This window comes from Mustela putorius, unplaced genomic scaffold, assembly GCF_011764305.1.
Source record: "Mustela putorius furo isolate JIRA1106 unplaced genomic scaffold, ASM1176430v1.1 tig00003983_pilon_pilon_pilon, whole genome shotgun sequence".
NCBI classification, from domain to species: domain Eukaryota; kingdom Metazoa; phylum Chordata; class Mammalia; order Carnivora; family Mustelidae; genus Mustela; species Mustela putorius.
The window spans coordinates 1548138-1564085 of record NW_025422123.1 but is presented as its reverse complement, the minus strand read 5'-3'; the positions used below and the strand labels follow the sequence as shown (position 1 = coordinate 1564085).

The 15948-nt window shown below is 33.4% G+C and overlaps 2 protein-coding genes across 5 annotated transcripts in view; one reads left to right on the top strand and one right to left on the bottom strand.

Moving 5' to 3' along the window:
• The window catches only part of CEP85L (centrosomal protein 85 like), a 180268-nt gene that overhangs the window by 97133 nt on the left and 67187 nt on the right, over window positions 1–15948 (bottom strand). The gene's annotated exons all lie outside the window — the stretch shown is intronic.
• PLN (phospholamban) lies at window positions 2866–13974 on the top strand. The gene is made up of 2 exons (XM_004740085.3): window positions 2866–2999; window positions 11696–13974. Exon 2 carries the CDS (start codon window positions 11797–11799, stop codon window positions 11953–11955), a length of 159 nt encoding a protein of 52 aa, XP_004740142.1. The 5' UTR covers window positions 2866–2999; window positions 11696–11796; the 3' UTR covers window positions 11956–13974.

The window sequence follows — 15948 nt, the reverse complement described above, 5'->3', positions numbered from 1 at the left end:
TTTGACAAACATACCCTAACTAATGTACAATGCTACCGACAAGGAAAACAGGTGTGGGGTATACAGGAACTCTCTATACTATATTTGCAATAATTCTGTACATCTAGGACTGTACTAAAACATTCTTTAAAATATAAATAAGATGCATGAGATTAGAAAGGAAATGACTTACACTGAAAAATTACTTTTAAAAAGCAAATTTGCAGTGTAATATCTGTGCTTCTTTATTAATGCATTAAATAAGAGTATTTTCAGGCAGGCCTAATTATGTTAATTTCCATGATGGATATAAACAGTATTTTAAGCTAGCCGCAAACAAATATGAAATTACCTGAGATTGCTATATTGACAGTCAAATGTATTGCTAACACTTCCGCAATTTATAGTCTACAGTCAAAACTGAAGATATGCTAAATCTTTATCTAGAGTTTAGTAAATAGAAAGATGTAATTTGTTTTTTCTTATCCAAGTTCAAGACTACTCAACTCTACCCATAGACTGCAGGTTAATAATCATCTTCTGGGGGTTGCCTGGGTAGTTCAGTCAGTTAAGCGTCTGCCTTCAGTTCAGGTCATGATCCTAGGGCTCTGGGATCGAACCCCACATCAGGTTCCCTGCTTAGCTGAGAGTCTGCTTCTCCCTCTCCCCCTGTTCATGCTCGCTCGCTCTCAAATAAAACAAATAAAATCCTTTTTTTCCTTTTTTTTAATAAAATCTTTTTAAAAAACAGAAAGAAAGAAAAGAAAAAAGGCCTCTTCTAAAGGAAAGAGAAAATAAGCACAGATGACCCTTGAACAACATGGGTTTGAGGTACATGGGTCCACCTGTATGTGGATTTTTATAAATAAATCTATGCATAGTAGTATAAATATATTTTCCTTATGGTTTTCTTAACATTTTCTCTTCTCTAGTTTACTTTATTGTTAAGAATACAATTTATAATACATATACAAAATATGTGTTCTGTTTATATGATGGATAAGGCTTCTGGCTAACAGCAGGCTCTTAGTAGTTTTTGAGGAGTCAAAAGCTATCCGTGGATTTTCAACCACATGGGAAGGGGTATTGGCAACCCTACCCGCCATGCTCAAGGGTCGACTGTACCAACACTAAATGGACACTCCACTGCAGATCTCTAATGGTCCGGACCCATACTTTATCTCATTAAGCTCTCACAACAAGCCCATCCCACAGATAAGGCAGGAGGTCCAGAGTTGAATCCTCAGTGTGTTGCTCAGCAGCTGTGCCATCTTTGACAACCCACCATAAACCACTTTAGAGGCTTATATTTCCAGCCGGAGGCTTCTATTTCAATCATCATTGGCAATTGATAATAATAATGAGGTATTTATTACTTAAGGATTGAAAGAAAAAATGCTTGTAGCACTTTGAGCAAAGTGTCAAACATTATTCACGTAATTTCTTTAATTTGAGGTTTTATTTTTAAGTTGTAAATTTTCCCTTAGAAATGTTCACAGAGGGTCTTTTGAAATGTTTTTTGTTAGTTTTAGCTGATTCTTTAAATAACAAGAGATTTGCTCTAGAGAAGGATTTTATCTTTCTTTGGAAGAAGCCAAAACCATCTCCATTTAAGGACACATAAGCAGCTGCTGCACCACATTTTAGTTACCCATAAGAAAGGGAAGCAGGCGGAGCTCACTCTACTATAAACATAAAAAAATAAAATAAAATAGCAAATACCTCCTCCAAAATTACAGAAGAGAGTTAAATATTAGAATTTGTAGGTGTGGTAACTGAGGTAAATGTAATATATAGTATAAACAAAAAAATCAGAGGAAATAGGAAAATAATGCCTACACCTTTTCCAAAGAATTCTTTCTCCAGTTCTAATCTCAAAGACAGATTGTTCTAGGAAGTTCAAATACCATTCCACTTACTCAAATTTCATCTGTATAGTAATTTTCAGGAAAACAATTGCTGCATTAAATGAGGCAATCCTTTTAGAAATATTACATACCTTAAATGTCTAACAAAAGGCACACCTATTTTCAAGAAAGTATCATTAACATTTAGAATGCCACTGATTAGGAATCCGTGATTATTTCATTTTTACTATAAAGTTATTCTTGATACTGCCTCCACTTATTAAAATTTTAGTTAAGATTTTTATGGTAGTTTATTGCAGCTGTTAAAAAATCTTAAATACTGAAATTCGTGAATTGCAACTTTTCTTGGGGTAATATGTATCAGTTTAAACATGAAAATTATTGTTCATAAAAATATTGTTAAAAGTTCTACCCGAAGAAACCACAAACTAATTAAATACATGTATTGGTTCTTACTTTATATGATAAAGCTAATTTTTTAAACTGAAATCAGTTAGTAGCCTGGTTTTCCCACACACACCCCTCCCTCCCCCATATACACAGTGGTATGAAGAAAGAGAAAATGAGACAGTAAAAGGTATTAAACATGATTCTGTGAAAATGTTTAGTTACTGTACTGTTAGGAGCTAACCTTATGAAACTGTAGTATTAAAGCAACAGCAGCAATGACACCAAAAAAGTTGTTTGACTTAAGCCAGTAATATTCTTGCTCATTAAAATTCCTATATACCTATTTTAGTTCTTCAACAGTATCACCATCAGTACACAATTGTTTCTAAGCCTGAAGATTAATGAATCTTTAAAGGGAGCTTTCTACCACTCACACTTTTTTTTTTCTCATTTATCTTCCATATACTTTTGAAAATTACAAGCAAAAAATGTGGCACAAAGTGTTAATGACCTTTCCATACTTAAAGTAAGATAAATGACATTCTAAAAAAGTTTGGTTGTGATAAGACTATAACTAGCCAATCATAACTTCAGAATTCTTGTGTGACATCATAAGTCCACCCTAGAGCACTTTTTCTCCTACACCTACTTCAATTGTTCCCATAAGTCCGGTAACAGAGTCAGAAAACTTTCCAACTAAACACCGATAAGACTTCATACAACTTCACAATACTCCATACTGTAATCATCACAACAGCCAAGGTAAGAAAAAGAGTTCACTGATTTTGGCAATTCTTGTTTTCTATAATTTAGAATTACTGAACTTTTTCAAGAGCTAAATCATGTTTTGTAAATTTCAGTTCCAGGTTAAACAATAAAATTTTTGATATGACAAAAACTTTAATTTCTAAATAAATGCATATCTGTACGGGGACTATAAGAATAAGACTTAACTTTGAAATAATAAGGTTCACATCATCTTTAACCTTAGTTATTGGTTTGTCATTTGAATTTAACTTTTTTATTTTGCTTTTCAAAAGTGAATTTCTGCCAATTAAAATATCTTTCAATTATGTTACCATATTTGGTGGTAATGGAGATTTCATTTCTTCAAGCAAAAACAGTGGCTTCATCTCATTATCTGTAACTGTGCTGAGAAAACAGAGTAGGACTGGGCTTCCAGTTATATCTATGAAACTATCAGCAGTCGTGTGATTGTACAACATGCACAGTGCTGGCATTACTATTCTAATATCATCATTATGATTCTTTACAGTAAATACTTAATAGAATTTTTTAAAATGTAAGACAAACTACTCTCAAAATCCTTTTGGGGACTTTTTTCCCTCTCTATAAACTCCACTCAACTTTTTAAAAAACACTTCTAAAAAGAATTCCAAGATTTAATAAATTCTGTTACTTATATGAAATCCAATACCATATCATAAATAACAAGCTTGGAAATTTTTAAAAAACCCATCAAAAACACATGTAAAATTCTTTGTAAAGTTAGAGAATACCAATTTGGCAATTTAAAAGAGATCTTATTTTGGTACAAGATTCCTAAATATCTCATTTGAGTGAATTTGGTAAATATCTTTATTCTGCCTATTAATGAATATATTGTTATCAAGTCACCACCCTCCCTGGTTTCTCATTATCCTTTCCTGCATTTAGACAGGGGTGATGAGAAAGAAGGAAATTTTTTTAAATGCCCAGGAATGAAGATGATACAATAAATTTTAATGACTTCTGTTTGAATTCCACTTACTCTTGATGTTACAATCCTCAGTTTAATATATGTGAAATGTGTCTTCATTCTTAAATCTCTATCAGTCAGGACATAAAGGACACTTTCATATGTATGTCAAAATAAAATTTATCTCTGGAATTCTAAGTTCCTATGACAAATATTAACTCTATTGCTTTTTTTCAAAAAGAACTTTATAATTCCATAAGCAGCTTTCCTAAAGACATGCAAAAACATTTCTAATTTTTGCCTACCACTGAGGCACTGTAACTGCCTCTCAGTATCTTTACATTCATAAAATGTTTTTCCTTTGATATCATATAAAGGTCTCTTGGTGCAGGTGTTTGTTTACTTATTTACAAATTCTTACTCAAATACCTAACAAATTACATTCTCGTGCTTCAAATGGGATATTCATGAATTCTTTTATGGTACCAGAATTTTACTACATCACATATTGCTCCAAAAAGTTGAGAATTTCCAGAAAGAGCACAAATTCTGTTGTTAAAGTTATCCTGAGATAAATCATGTATACAGGCTAATAAAAATTACAGTTACAGTGACAGCTGTTCAAATTTCCAAACATAAATGCCCTACTGCCAGACATTATGTCCTAACTAGGTGACATTTAAGTATTGTCTTTGTTTACAAAGACAGGAGGCTTAAAATTAAGTGTAAAAAAAAGTATCGAATGAAATAAAAGGAAGAAATATGAAGAATGTTATGAAAAACTGGTTGTTTAAAAACATGTGAAAGAGCTAAAGTACTTGCTTTATTATGGGAAGTCAGTCATTATCATTTCGTGAAACTCAAATATTAGAACTATTTTAAAAGCATTTTAGTGGACATTAAGGAAAATAATATTCCAGAAAAAAATGATTTGGTTCATATTTTTATGTATTATTTCTTAATCTAATTAAGTGGAGACAGAATAGTTGTATAAACAAAATTTGTATAAAAGAAAAAATATTTAGGGGCACCTGGGTGGCTCAGTTATTAAGCATCTGCCTTCAGCTCAGATCATGATCCTAGAGTCCTGGGATCAAGCCCCTCATCAGGCTCCCTGCTCAGCAGGAAATCTGCTTCTCCTTCTCCCATTCCCTCTGCTTGTGTTCCCTCTCTCACTGTGTCTCTCTTTCTCTCTCTCTGTCAAATAAATAAATAAATAAATCTTTAAAATAAATTTTAATGTAGTAAATGTGTTGTGTAATAGATTATGTAATGTATTAGACTATGAAATATATTAACTTTTAAGTAAAAATTAAATGTAAATATTAGATTAAGTCTGTAAGTTAGACTATGTTTATTACCAATCCTAGAAATAGTCAATCAAAACTTCCTTCTTTATTTCTGAACAATCGTCTAAACGTACTGATAAATGTGTGATATATGTGTATATGTGTGATACTGCATCTCTATTTTACATTAGGAAACAGATGCAAAAATGTGAACTGCAAGATCACAGAGCTAAGAAATGGTGGTGCCTTGGTTGGAGCCAAAATTTTAGAACTCTAAACCACATGCACATCACATCCAGTGATCAGCATGACTTAAAAATACATCACGACACTGGCAAAGCAAAATAAACTAAAGTCCTCAAATACTGTTAATGGTACCCTAAATGCAAAGTCAGAGGACACAAACTTCATTTAAATTCAAAACCACTGCATTTCATTGAAAGCTAATTTACACATGGGGCATTATGTCCTTAATAACCTATATAATATTCTCCTGATCACTTTTAAAGACAGGGATATAAGAAAGTTACAGATATCCTTGTTATTAAACAATAAACAATGGAAGGCAAAACTCAAAATAACTCACAGGCTTTTAAAAAAAAACAAAAACGATAGAACATACCACAATCAATGTTTCCTTTAATTTGTTTCATTCCTTAAATATTGATCCCTTTGATCTATTTAGCCCTGATGCCTAAAATCTAGGTTAATTTTTCAAAACTTTTCACAAAACGACACACTTTTGCATTTTATTCCAGTTCCAATATTAAATTCTTACCTCAATTTCATTTCTGACCTGCTCACATTCTACCATTTAAAATATTCTACCCCATTTATTTTACAGTGCTCCAACAGAGATATCTTGCTTTGTTATTTATGCTATGAAAATGATTTTCATCTAAACTGAATTAACGGTGCTGATCAGCATAGCAATAGAAGAAACCTAAAGGTTAAAAATCAAGGAAATAATCTTTCTAAATTACAATTACCTAAAACAGATAATACGTAGTCTTTTGAACATTTCTAGAAATTGTACTTCGATGTTCTTACCCTACATTAATTCTGAAGCATATATTACCAAATAAACACAGTAAAATGAAGCCTGGGCCTACAGCTCCACCCCAGTATAATCACAGTCAACTGAGGACCTCTAGTGAATTTTAAAATGTACTCCACCTTCAGGTCTTTCCAAAAAAAAAAAAAACAAAAAAAAAAAACAAAAACATTTCACTTATATTAGTGGGGGTTTAGAGAACTAGCGTTCATTTTTCCTTAAAACTTTCCTTCTGAACTCCCTTCCCACACCTTTTCCCCCAAAAGAAGAATCTGGTCTCAACTACTAAAGGGTTAAAAAGAATACTTTAATTGTGAATAAATTAATTTTAACATAATAAACAGATAATGAAGACAAGTCTACAGACAAAACAGCAACAGCAATGTGACAATTTCAAAGAGAAAATCTCTCCGTGCTATTGTTTAATGAATTTTCCTCAAGGCAGAGCTTTACAGCAAGGAAAACATTTCATTATGAAGTCAATTTAGGGGTTGAGAACATAGTGATTTTTATGTTTACACAATTCTTTTCATAACCGGGCAGAAGCAGCCTGAAACTTCTTTCAAATAGCCAGTACAGACCAACAAAGTTCTGGAATGTTGATGCCACAAAGTAACCTCAAATAGAACATCCAAGTTTTATATTAGATAATCTCAAAAGGAAAATTATTCTACCCAAATTGAACTCTGCATCCAACAGATGGATAATAAATCTATGATGAACTGCCCTGACTTGATTCAACAAGTCACAAAACATGCATATATAATCATTTCCAGGTATCTCCAGATATCTGTGAAAATGACAGTGAATAGTAAGAAAAAGCAAAACCCCAAAATAATCTTAATATAGAGAGGTCCTGTACACTCAAACCTATAGAGAATTCTAATCTTCTGAACCAATTAAGTGGAAAAAGAACTCTAAAAAGTATCTGTAGGACCACAGTGTTAGATGTGTAATACTTGAGTTTACTAGGAAAATATGCCTCCATTTACTAAAAGAAGTAAACAGCCAAAAATAAAAAAAGCAAAATTCTGATTTCCATAAAGAATCTCAGGAATTTAAGGTTTCAGAGAGAAAGTACTCGCCAAAATTGGAAGTTCAGAAAATTATGCAAAGGACTGAAAGTATGTAAATTATAGGTGAGGATTGCTGCTCACCATATACTGCGTTGTTAAATTGTTTGTTTCCTAGCAAGTCATAAAGCAGACCACCACAAGTTTTCCAAAGTCTACTGAGACTGAGGTTTGTTTTGCACAAGATTGCATCCAATATTACATTAAGAAATAGGACTCACTACAAAGTGAGGGTCCTTGTAGAAGCTGATATAGTACCTTTCACCCAAAATGTTGCCTACGATGGTACTTAGTTGGAAGATTAAGAGTTCCCTGTGGTTTGTTTCTTTTGTTCCTCCATTTCAAAAAACAGAATAGCTCTTAATACTTCCCAATTTCACTTTTTTTGAGCAAATGAGGAAAAGTGGATAACAAAAGACTATAAATCCTACAAAGAATAGTATTCTTCCCATTCCTCCAAAAATGAAAATAATCATAGATCCCACAGTATACAAAATACTGTGTGGGTACTTTTCTGCCTCTAACATGTAACTCAAGAGACAGGAATATGGCATTTCTACAACCAGATCCCTATCAAAGGATCTTTTATATTTTTCAACGTTCTGATTCTATAGCCTGGGTGATGAATTAAATTTTCAAGTGTCCTTACTCCTCCTGTCCCATACAATTAATCTATATATTTCCTTTAAAGGGGGAGATAGGGGTTGCCTGGGTGGCTCAGTGGATTAAGTCGCTGCCTTTGGCTCAGGTCATGATCTCAGGGTCCTAGGATTGAGCCCCGCATTGGGCTCTCTGCTCGGCGGGGAGCTGCTTCCCCCTCTCTCTCTGCCTGACTCTCTGCCAACTTGTGATCTCTCTCTCTCTGTCAAATAAATAAATAAAATCTTTAAAAATAAATAAATAAATAAAAAGGGAGGTAGGACTAATTTCCATCTCCATTATTGCTGGTGCCAGGTACAAGTTCTCCCAATACAATCCATTTATGATTATCCTGTAAGAATGCTCTATTATCATCAGATAAAATGAATATCAAGTGAAATTACTTTTGAGGATTTCCATCAAATATTACCCTATTTACAGCTTGCCTCTAAGGAATGGAGGAACTCATCTTTAAATGTATTCATCATACCTTCATCAGTAGAGAGTTCATCTCCCTAGGGCATACCTCCTCATATTTCACCAAATACCCACCTGTACAAAGCTTCCTTCAGGTTAATGTTAATACTAACAATTTATCTAAGCTGTAATCCTCTAAACTTCATTTCTCTCTTCTGTGACAGAGACTTGAGAAGAATACTGGAGATTATAATCTGTGTTCAACTACCAAATTCTGTTATTCTAACTGGTTAATCTGTTAGTCCCAGCACTACTTTTTATCATTAACAATTTCCTAAAACTATTAAATTAAATCATAAGAATCCCTCATTCAGCTTCACTCAAATAGTTGTACTATTTGTTATTCAAATAGTAACAACTATGCACTGCATACCAGAATACAAAATAAACATGCAGAGTTCCTTATACTTATGATCTACAAGTCTACCTGGGGACATGTGAATCAAAATTAGAGCACAGCCAGATAGCTCTCCTGATATAGGTAACACTAAAGCCCTACTGAAAACGAGAGGAGAGAACCAATTCTACCTTAATGAGTAATGGAAAGTTTCATTAGGAAGTGATATCTAAACTGGGGCTTAAGGATCAACTGAAGTTTGCCTGGCAAAGAATCAAAGGTAGAGTGGGGGTGGGGGGGTGGGGAGTAGAGGGTAGACATTCCAGGCACAGCCAGAACAACATGTGCAAAAGACAGAATCAAAAAAGGCAACGAAGTATTTATGGAAAGGTGACATGTTTCATGTGACTGAAGTCCCACTCATCAAAGTGTCGGGGTAGGGAATGACTCTTGCATATATGCTTCATGATGAACAACTAGCCAGCTTCCTCCTTTTCCAAGTTTTTTCTCGAAGTAATTTTTAAAATCAGAACTCAGAGACCATTTAAAGTTATGAAACTTCATAAAAATGTAAGTTCTAATAGGAATGACCAATGCTAGTTCTTATTGCTTTCTTAACTATTCTGTTATACATTCTCACATGAACTAGTATCAAATACATAAAAGAATGAATAATGGGGATCTTCCCCACATTTAACCAATAGCAGAAAAAAAACTTAAAGCATGCATTTTCTTAAATGAGAAAATAAAAAAGGCTTTATTCTACAGTATTTTATCTGAGGAATTCAAACAAAAGTAATTAAATTAAATTTAAAAACACACTTAAGATGCCATCTACCAAGTAGTAGGGGTGTTAACAGCCCTTGTGTTGGACAATTAAGAATATATGTTACACTCAGCATAATCTCTTCCAGTCCCGTCCACGTTGCCACAAAAGTTGGGATGGACGGGACTGGAAGAGATTATGCTGAATGAAATCAGTCAAGAAGAGAGAGTCAATTATCATATGGTTTCACTTATTTGTGGAGCATAACAAATATCATGGAGGACAAGGGGAGTTAGAGAGGAGAAGGGAGTTGGGGTAAATTGAAAGGGGAGGTGAATCATGAGAGACTATGGACTCTGAAAAACAATCTGAGGGGTTTGAAGTGGTGGGGGGTAGGAGGTTGGGGTACCAGGTGGTGGGTATTATAGAGGGCACGGATTGCATGGAGCACTGGGTGTGGAGAAAAAATAATGAATACTGTTTTTCTGAAAATAAATAAATTGAAAAAAAAAGAATATATGTTACAGATATATATATGTTAGGGAAACACAGGTTTTACCAACTCTTTAAGAGAATGAAGTTTGATGTTAAGTTAGCTGTTTGGATCTCCTCACTATAGATCAATAATAGAAGGAGGTCAGAGTCTCCAGCCAAATGAAAGCGCAATCTAGTATAGAATTCAAAGCTAATAGAGCCAAACTGAGGTACTGAAAACTACAGAATCTAACAACAATTTACCACATGCTTTCTTTGTAAACCTAAATTCCTAGTTCTCACTGATCATGCCTGAAATACATCTTCCCTCTCCCATTCTTTCAGTTCTCCTCTCTGCTCTCTCCAGCACCAGCCTCTCTCAATAGAGCTGACTGCTTTATCTAGGCTTTATCGAGGCTTTCGTGGAATGTGGAGAGATTAGGGAGAGAATGAAATCTGGATACAGGGATAGGTGGTAATATCTTGATCAACAATGATATATCAACAAATGTTAACAGCAGTTAAATTACAGGCTTTTTTTAAAAAAAATTCCACTCTAATTTCTATTTCAAAATCTATAAAGAAATATCATAACTGACAACAAAATATCCCCGTCTTAGTAACGATTATCTCTAGATGCTTAATTTACAGATAATTTCTAACCTCTAATTTTTCTATAATAATGCACTGTTTTATTTTTGTTTCACTTATTACTTACCACAACTAATTAATTAGACAGAATAACTTATGGAAGCTCTGAAAGAAAGCAAGTAAGTGCAAGCCACCATTCTTGAGTACAGGTCATTTCTAAACAGGGACTGTCTGTGGTACACAGTAAGATGATAATTTTTTTAAAGATTTATTTATTTTAGGAAGAGGGAGAAAAAGAGCATGTGTGCATGCATGCAGAGGGGAGGGACAGAGGAAAAGAGAAACATAAGCAGACTCCATGCTGAGCATGGAGCCTGATGGGAGTGCTGGATCTCATGACCCTGAGGATCACGACCTGAGCCAAAACCAAGAGCCAGACGATGAACCAACTATGCCACTGAGGTGCCCGGAGATGATAATTTTATTACTATGCTTTCTGAGCCTGAGAGTCTTCAGTACTTAATAACCAGTCTTGTTAAAATATTACTCAAAATAGCATATTCTACAAAGCTACAAATTCATAAAAAGGGATGACAAACATGTGAATCTATAGTTCTGCTATAATACTTCCCATTTAACTTTTATTTTGGACTAAAATCAACATCTGCAAAGTAATTTCTTACATGTATTTGTTTTTATGAGATTTTCTCTGATGTTATTAATACACTAATATTCACAACAGTTATGCTCACAGAGAAATAGTCTTTATGAAACTATATGTGAACACTTTCACTCAAGGAAATCGTCTGAAATGAGCTGCACCCTAAACCAAACTATACTTCTAGTCATTTTGAGAGAAGGAAGCAAAGACTTAAGTTCTTACACTCCAAATATAAGACAAAAAAGACATCATGGTGACCCTCACCAAGAAAGACTACATATCTGATGTCATAAATACAAATATTGAGGAAGATGAATTAATATGAAATTGTGTCTTTACCTGTTCAGAGAATAGGTTACACACATGATCCTAATCCATTTGCTATTTTTACATTCCAGGCTACCCAAAAGAAGAGAGTGACGGAGCTCCTATTTGGCTGCCAGCCTTTTACCTTTCTCTTCACCATTTAAAACCCGAGACTTCCTGCTTTCCTGGGGTCATGGAGAAAGTCCAATACCTCACTCGCTCTGCTATAAGAAGAGCTTCAACCATTGAAATGCCTCAACAAGCACGCCAAAATCTACAGAACCTATTTATAAATTTCTGTCTCATTTTAATATGTCTCTTGTTGATCTGCATCATTGTGATGCTTCTCTGAAGTTCTGCTGCAATCTCCAGTGATGCAACTTATTACCATCAGCTTAAAATCTGTCATCCCATGAAGAAGGGGAAAAAGTACTACATAACAGACCACTTCCTAAGTAGAAGAATTTCTTTTGAAAAGGTCAAGATTCAGGACAAAACAAATTTTTAGCAAATGTATTCACCCGTGGGATCCTGTAAACATGAAAAGAGCTTTTATTTTCAAAAATTCAAAATGACTGTAAGTGTGCATAATGTAACTGTTGAATTCAGAAACTTAAAGAGCTTGTAAGTTTCTATCCCACATCTTCTCTGAGGATGAAGTAGGTTTAGTTTTGAAATTGCACTGCTAACCAGTTCATTTCACATATAAAGCATTAGCTTCACTCTTGGGGGTAAATATAATTTATATTGTACTGTAAAAGCCTCTGTGATGTTTATTAAATATTTTTCAGGTCTTCACCAAGTACCAAAATAGTCATTCAAATGAAGAGTCATCATTTGAAATAGTCTACTGATTTCTCACATCTGTTATCTTATTATCTTCAGAACTCTTTGTAGTAACTCCCATAACCTACATTATAAAATAGAAATTGTATTATTCTTTCTCTGTACTACACTAACATTTTTTAAAGTTTATGAGAACCAAGTAGAAAAAGTAGAGCCATACTCTAACATAAATAAAATTTCTCTTAACCAACTTTTTCAAAGAATTACAGAATTCTAGTATATGAAGACAAACCAGAAATCCATTCTCTGTAGTACATTATTATCAGCAGACAAGAACTACTGGTTAACTTAACAGCTGACAGTATGATTAGCCATAATTACTAATACACTAATAAAAGAGAGTCTAACCTAACTTCAGGCACTGTAGTTGATCATCTAAGTATGTAACTTAATCACACTATGTCTCTGAAATTATGAAATCTTAAGACTTTAGGATGATTTTATAAATTGTCTTCTATTCTTAAGCTCAGCTTCAATATAGGCAAGAAGAAGAATTTAAAAAAAGAATAAAAGGAAAATACATTCTTTCAAGCATTAAAAGAAATAAAATTTGGGGTTCCCCAAAATTAATTCTTTGATCACGTTTTGACATGACCTTTTTGTCCTATAGTTCATAATAGAATAGAACTATTTTCCTTAACCTGTCAACCAAATGGTCAATACCTATTTGGTAGGCCATTCTACCATGCTAAATTATAAACCCAGCAATATTAATCTACATTTTTTTTTTTTTTTTTTTGCTGGATACACGTTCAATTTCCTCTCTGATCACTTAAAAATACCCTCCAACTTATAACAGACGTAAAACTTGGTACTGGAAAATACATTCATTAATTTGTTAATTTAACTTGATTCAGTTTAGAATTAGGCCTAAAGTAGTTTATACCTATACTGCATAATCTAGTAATTTTAACTTCAATTCAAGACATATTACAAATATAGCAATACTAAAAGAGTAGAGAACACATAATTTACTGTATGATTTGCTAAAATGTGGTTACTAAACGAATTTGAGAAGTCAGTACTGACCCTGATTTATAATACAAGTGCAACTAACAGATTAGTCAAGAAGACACTGTTATAAATATTTTCTGGGTACCTGACAAGTACTAGGGATGGGGGGGCAGTTTTGATTCACTGATATTTGAGGAACAGACAAAAAAGGATCTCATACTGACGGGGAGATTTCAGCAAAGCCTCATCTATAGGCTGGAGATCCCTACTATCAACTAGGCGGCTTATAAATAATAAGCAATACATTTACATCACTGGTATAATTACTTATAAAAAAGTAACCAAGTTCTATAATTAGCTGCACTGATATTAATATGTGAAAACCTGAAATGCTAAATTCTGTTCCTTTCATTGTATTGTTCATTATTACAACATCAATATCAAACTAAAAAATGTGAAGTTATGGAGTATTTCCCTAAGTAAAATAGAAATAAGTTTTTTGTTTTTCTTTTTGACTTTAAGAGAAATTAAAAACCTTTTTCTTGAGGATTACTGTAACTCAGATTAGAAAGTAGAACAAAAAGACCTATTCTTTAAATGGAAATTATTTATTCTGTTTATCATTATATGTAAAGAGTAAGATATAATAAAACAATGTATTTAAAATTTTTAAATACCAAATGTTCTTTCTATTATAGAATAAAGTTTAATCTTAACTTACAGGATACTACAAATGAACTAATTTCTAAATGTTTAACGCTGCCCTTTATATAGTAGTTGTTTCAAAATATTTATTTAATGTAAATCACCTATGTCAAAAAGAACCTTCTTGAACTCAGTGAAATTGCTTTTTAATACAACTCATGATTGATATGGCCATAAAACAATCAATATAAGCAGTTTTGGTTTTGTAGATTGTTTTCAGTGAGTGACTTTTCTCAAAGTAAGATCAAGATTTCCTCATATAGACACAAGAGGGCAGACCTACATAAAATAATGAATTTTCTACTTTATAGATTTTATTTCTCCTCAATAATTATTTTTTAATCTTCTAGCAAAGTGAGAAACCAGTAAGTTTTTTTTTAAATTTGCTCTTCTGATGTATAAATTACAAGCCAATACTATGTAAAAAAGTTGAAAGATTAAAAAAAGTCAAACATACTACTAATTTATTAAAGCATATATACAAAATGCTTTTTAACTACCAAGTGAATGTGTCATATTGTCACATCCTATCTAGAGTGTCATAGGGTTCACAGCTTTCAGTGCACAGTTAGATCTTAAACAGTAAAAAAAAGGACAAAAATAAAAAACAAGAAAACTATTTCTTTTCAGAGTATGCAACAGAATACATAAAACACTCTCATGTTAAAAATAAAACTTTTTCATCTTTTAATCATGTTAAACAAAAACTAAGTCATTTAAGTCATTTTATCAAATTTTTATTTGCATTCCTGATTGATGTAAAGTTTTCAGCAAAATATGCTGAAATCACTAGGTGTCAGTATTTTGGCTGACCAGCCTCATCATGATTTAAGTGGGGTACAAAATTTTATCTTCCTCTCTTTAAAAAATGATTGTAACCCAGAACTTAGAAACATCCTAGAGAATGTAAGAGAAAAGAAGATAACCAACTTCCTCAAAAAACAGACCATTTCTTCACTTCTGCCTGAAAAGATGCACCGTGAGCTTAAAGGAATCCAATGGATACTGTTGTGTGTAGAGGTATACACTTCCACGCCCTTCCCCCATTCTCCCATCCTCCAGAAAAGAAATAAAAGAAGGAAATGGTAAGGGATACATTCTTTCCAAAGAGAAGGGAAGACTCTGGTGGTCTTTCTCTTCTGCTGTAGGGTCAGAGAGGTTTTGGGAAAGGTGGGAGGAGAGGGGTGACACAGAACAAAGTAAAGACCCAAAGACAGTTTGCACATGGAGGTCTATATTCTAACCACCTAAAGGCATAGATAGCCTCTCTTCATTTACAAAGGAAAATGTTTCAGAGTACTACTCTACTGCATTCTATCTGAGTTAGTAGGAAATCATGGGAATCGGCATGAGCATGTGACTGTGAAGCTGACTCAATGATTATTCCTAAGAGACAAGCTTCCACATTACAATATCAACCTTTGGAGGGAGAAAAGCAGGGAAAGAAACTGTGCAGATCAAATGAGATAAACACTCTTGAGAGCTACTAGGTTCTATATAAATCTATGGTGGTGTTAGATTATGACTCTGCCAAATTCCTTTCCTTGGTTGTAAAGAGAGAGGTTTCTTTCATGGTGAGAGTTTAGGAGTTGTGCCTGAAAATCATACACGTTCTCACAATTTATCAGATGGTCTGATCCTTACTATGGCTCTTTCCTTTATGTAAAAATTAGACAAAAAGGAAGTCAATTCTTTAAAAGGTCTTTTAAGAAACAACTAAGATAAGAACTTTTATAATAAAGACAGCACTTGCAGGATCCAAGGAGAAGGTATTTAAGAACTGTTTTCTGTAATAGTCCAAGAAGGGAATGAGAAGAGAAGTGATCATTTAAACATGGCA

Coding starts and splice junctions, on each gene's coding strand:
- PLN (XM_004740085.3), top strand. CDS start 11,797: ATGGAGAAAGTCCAATACCTCACTCGCTCTGCTATAAGAAGAGCTTCA.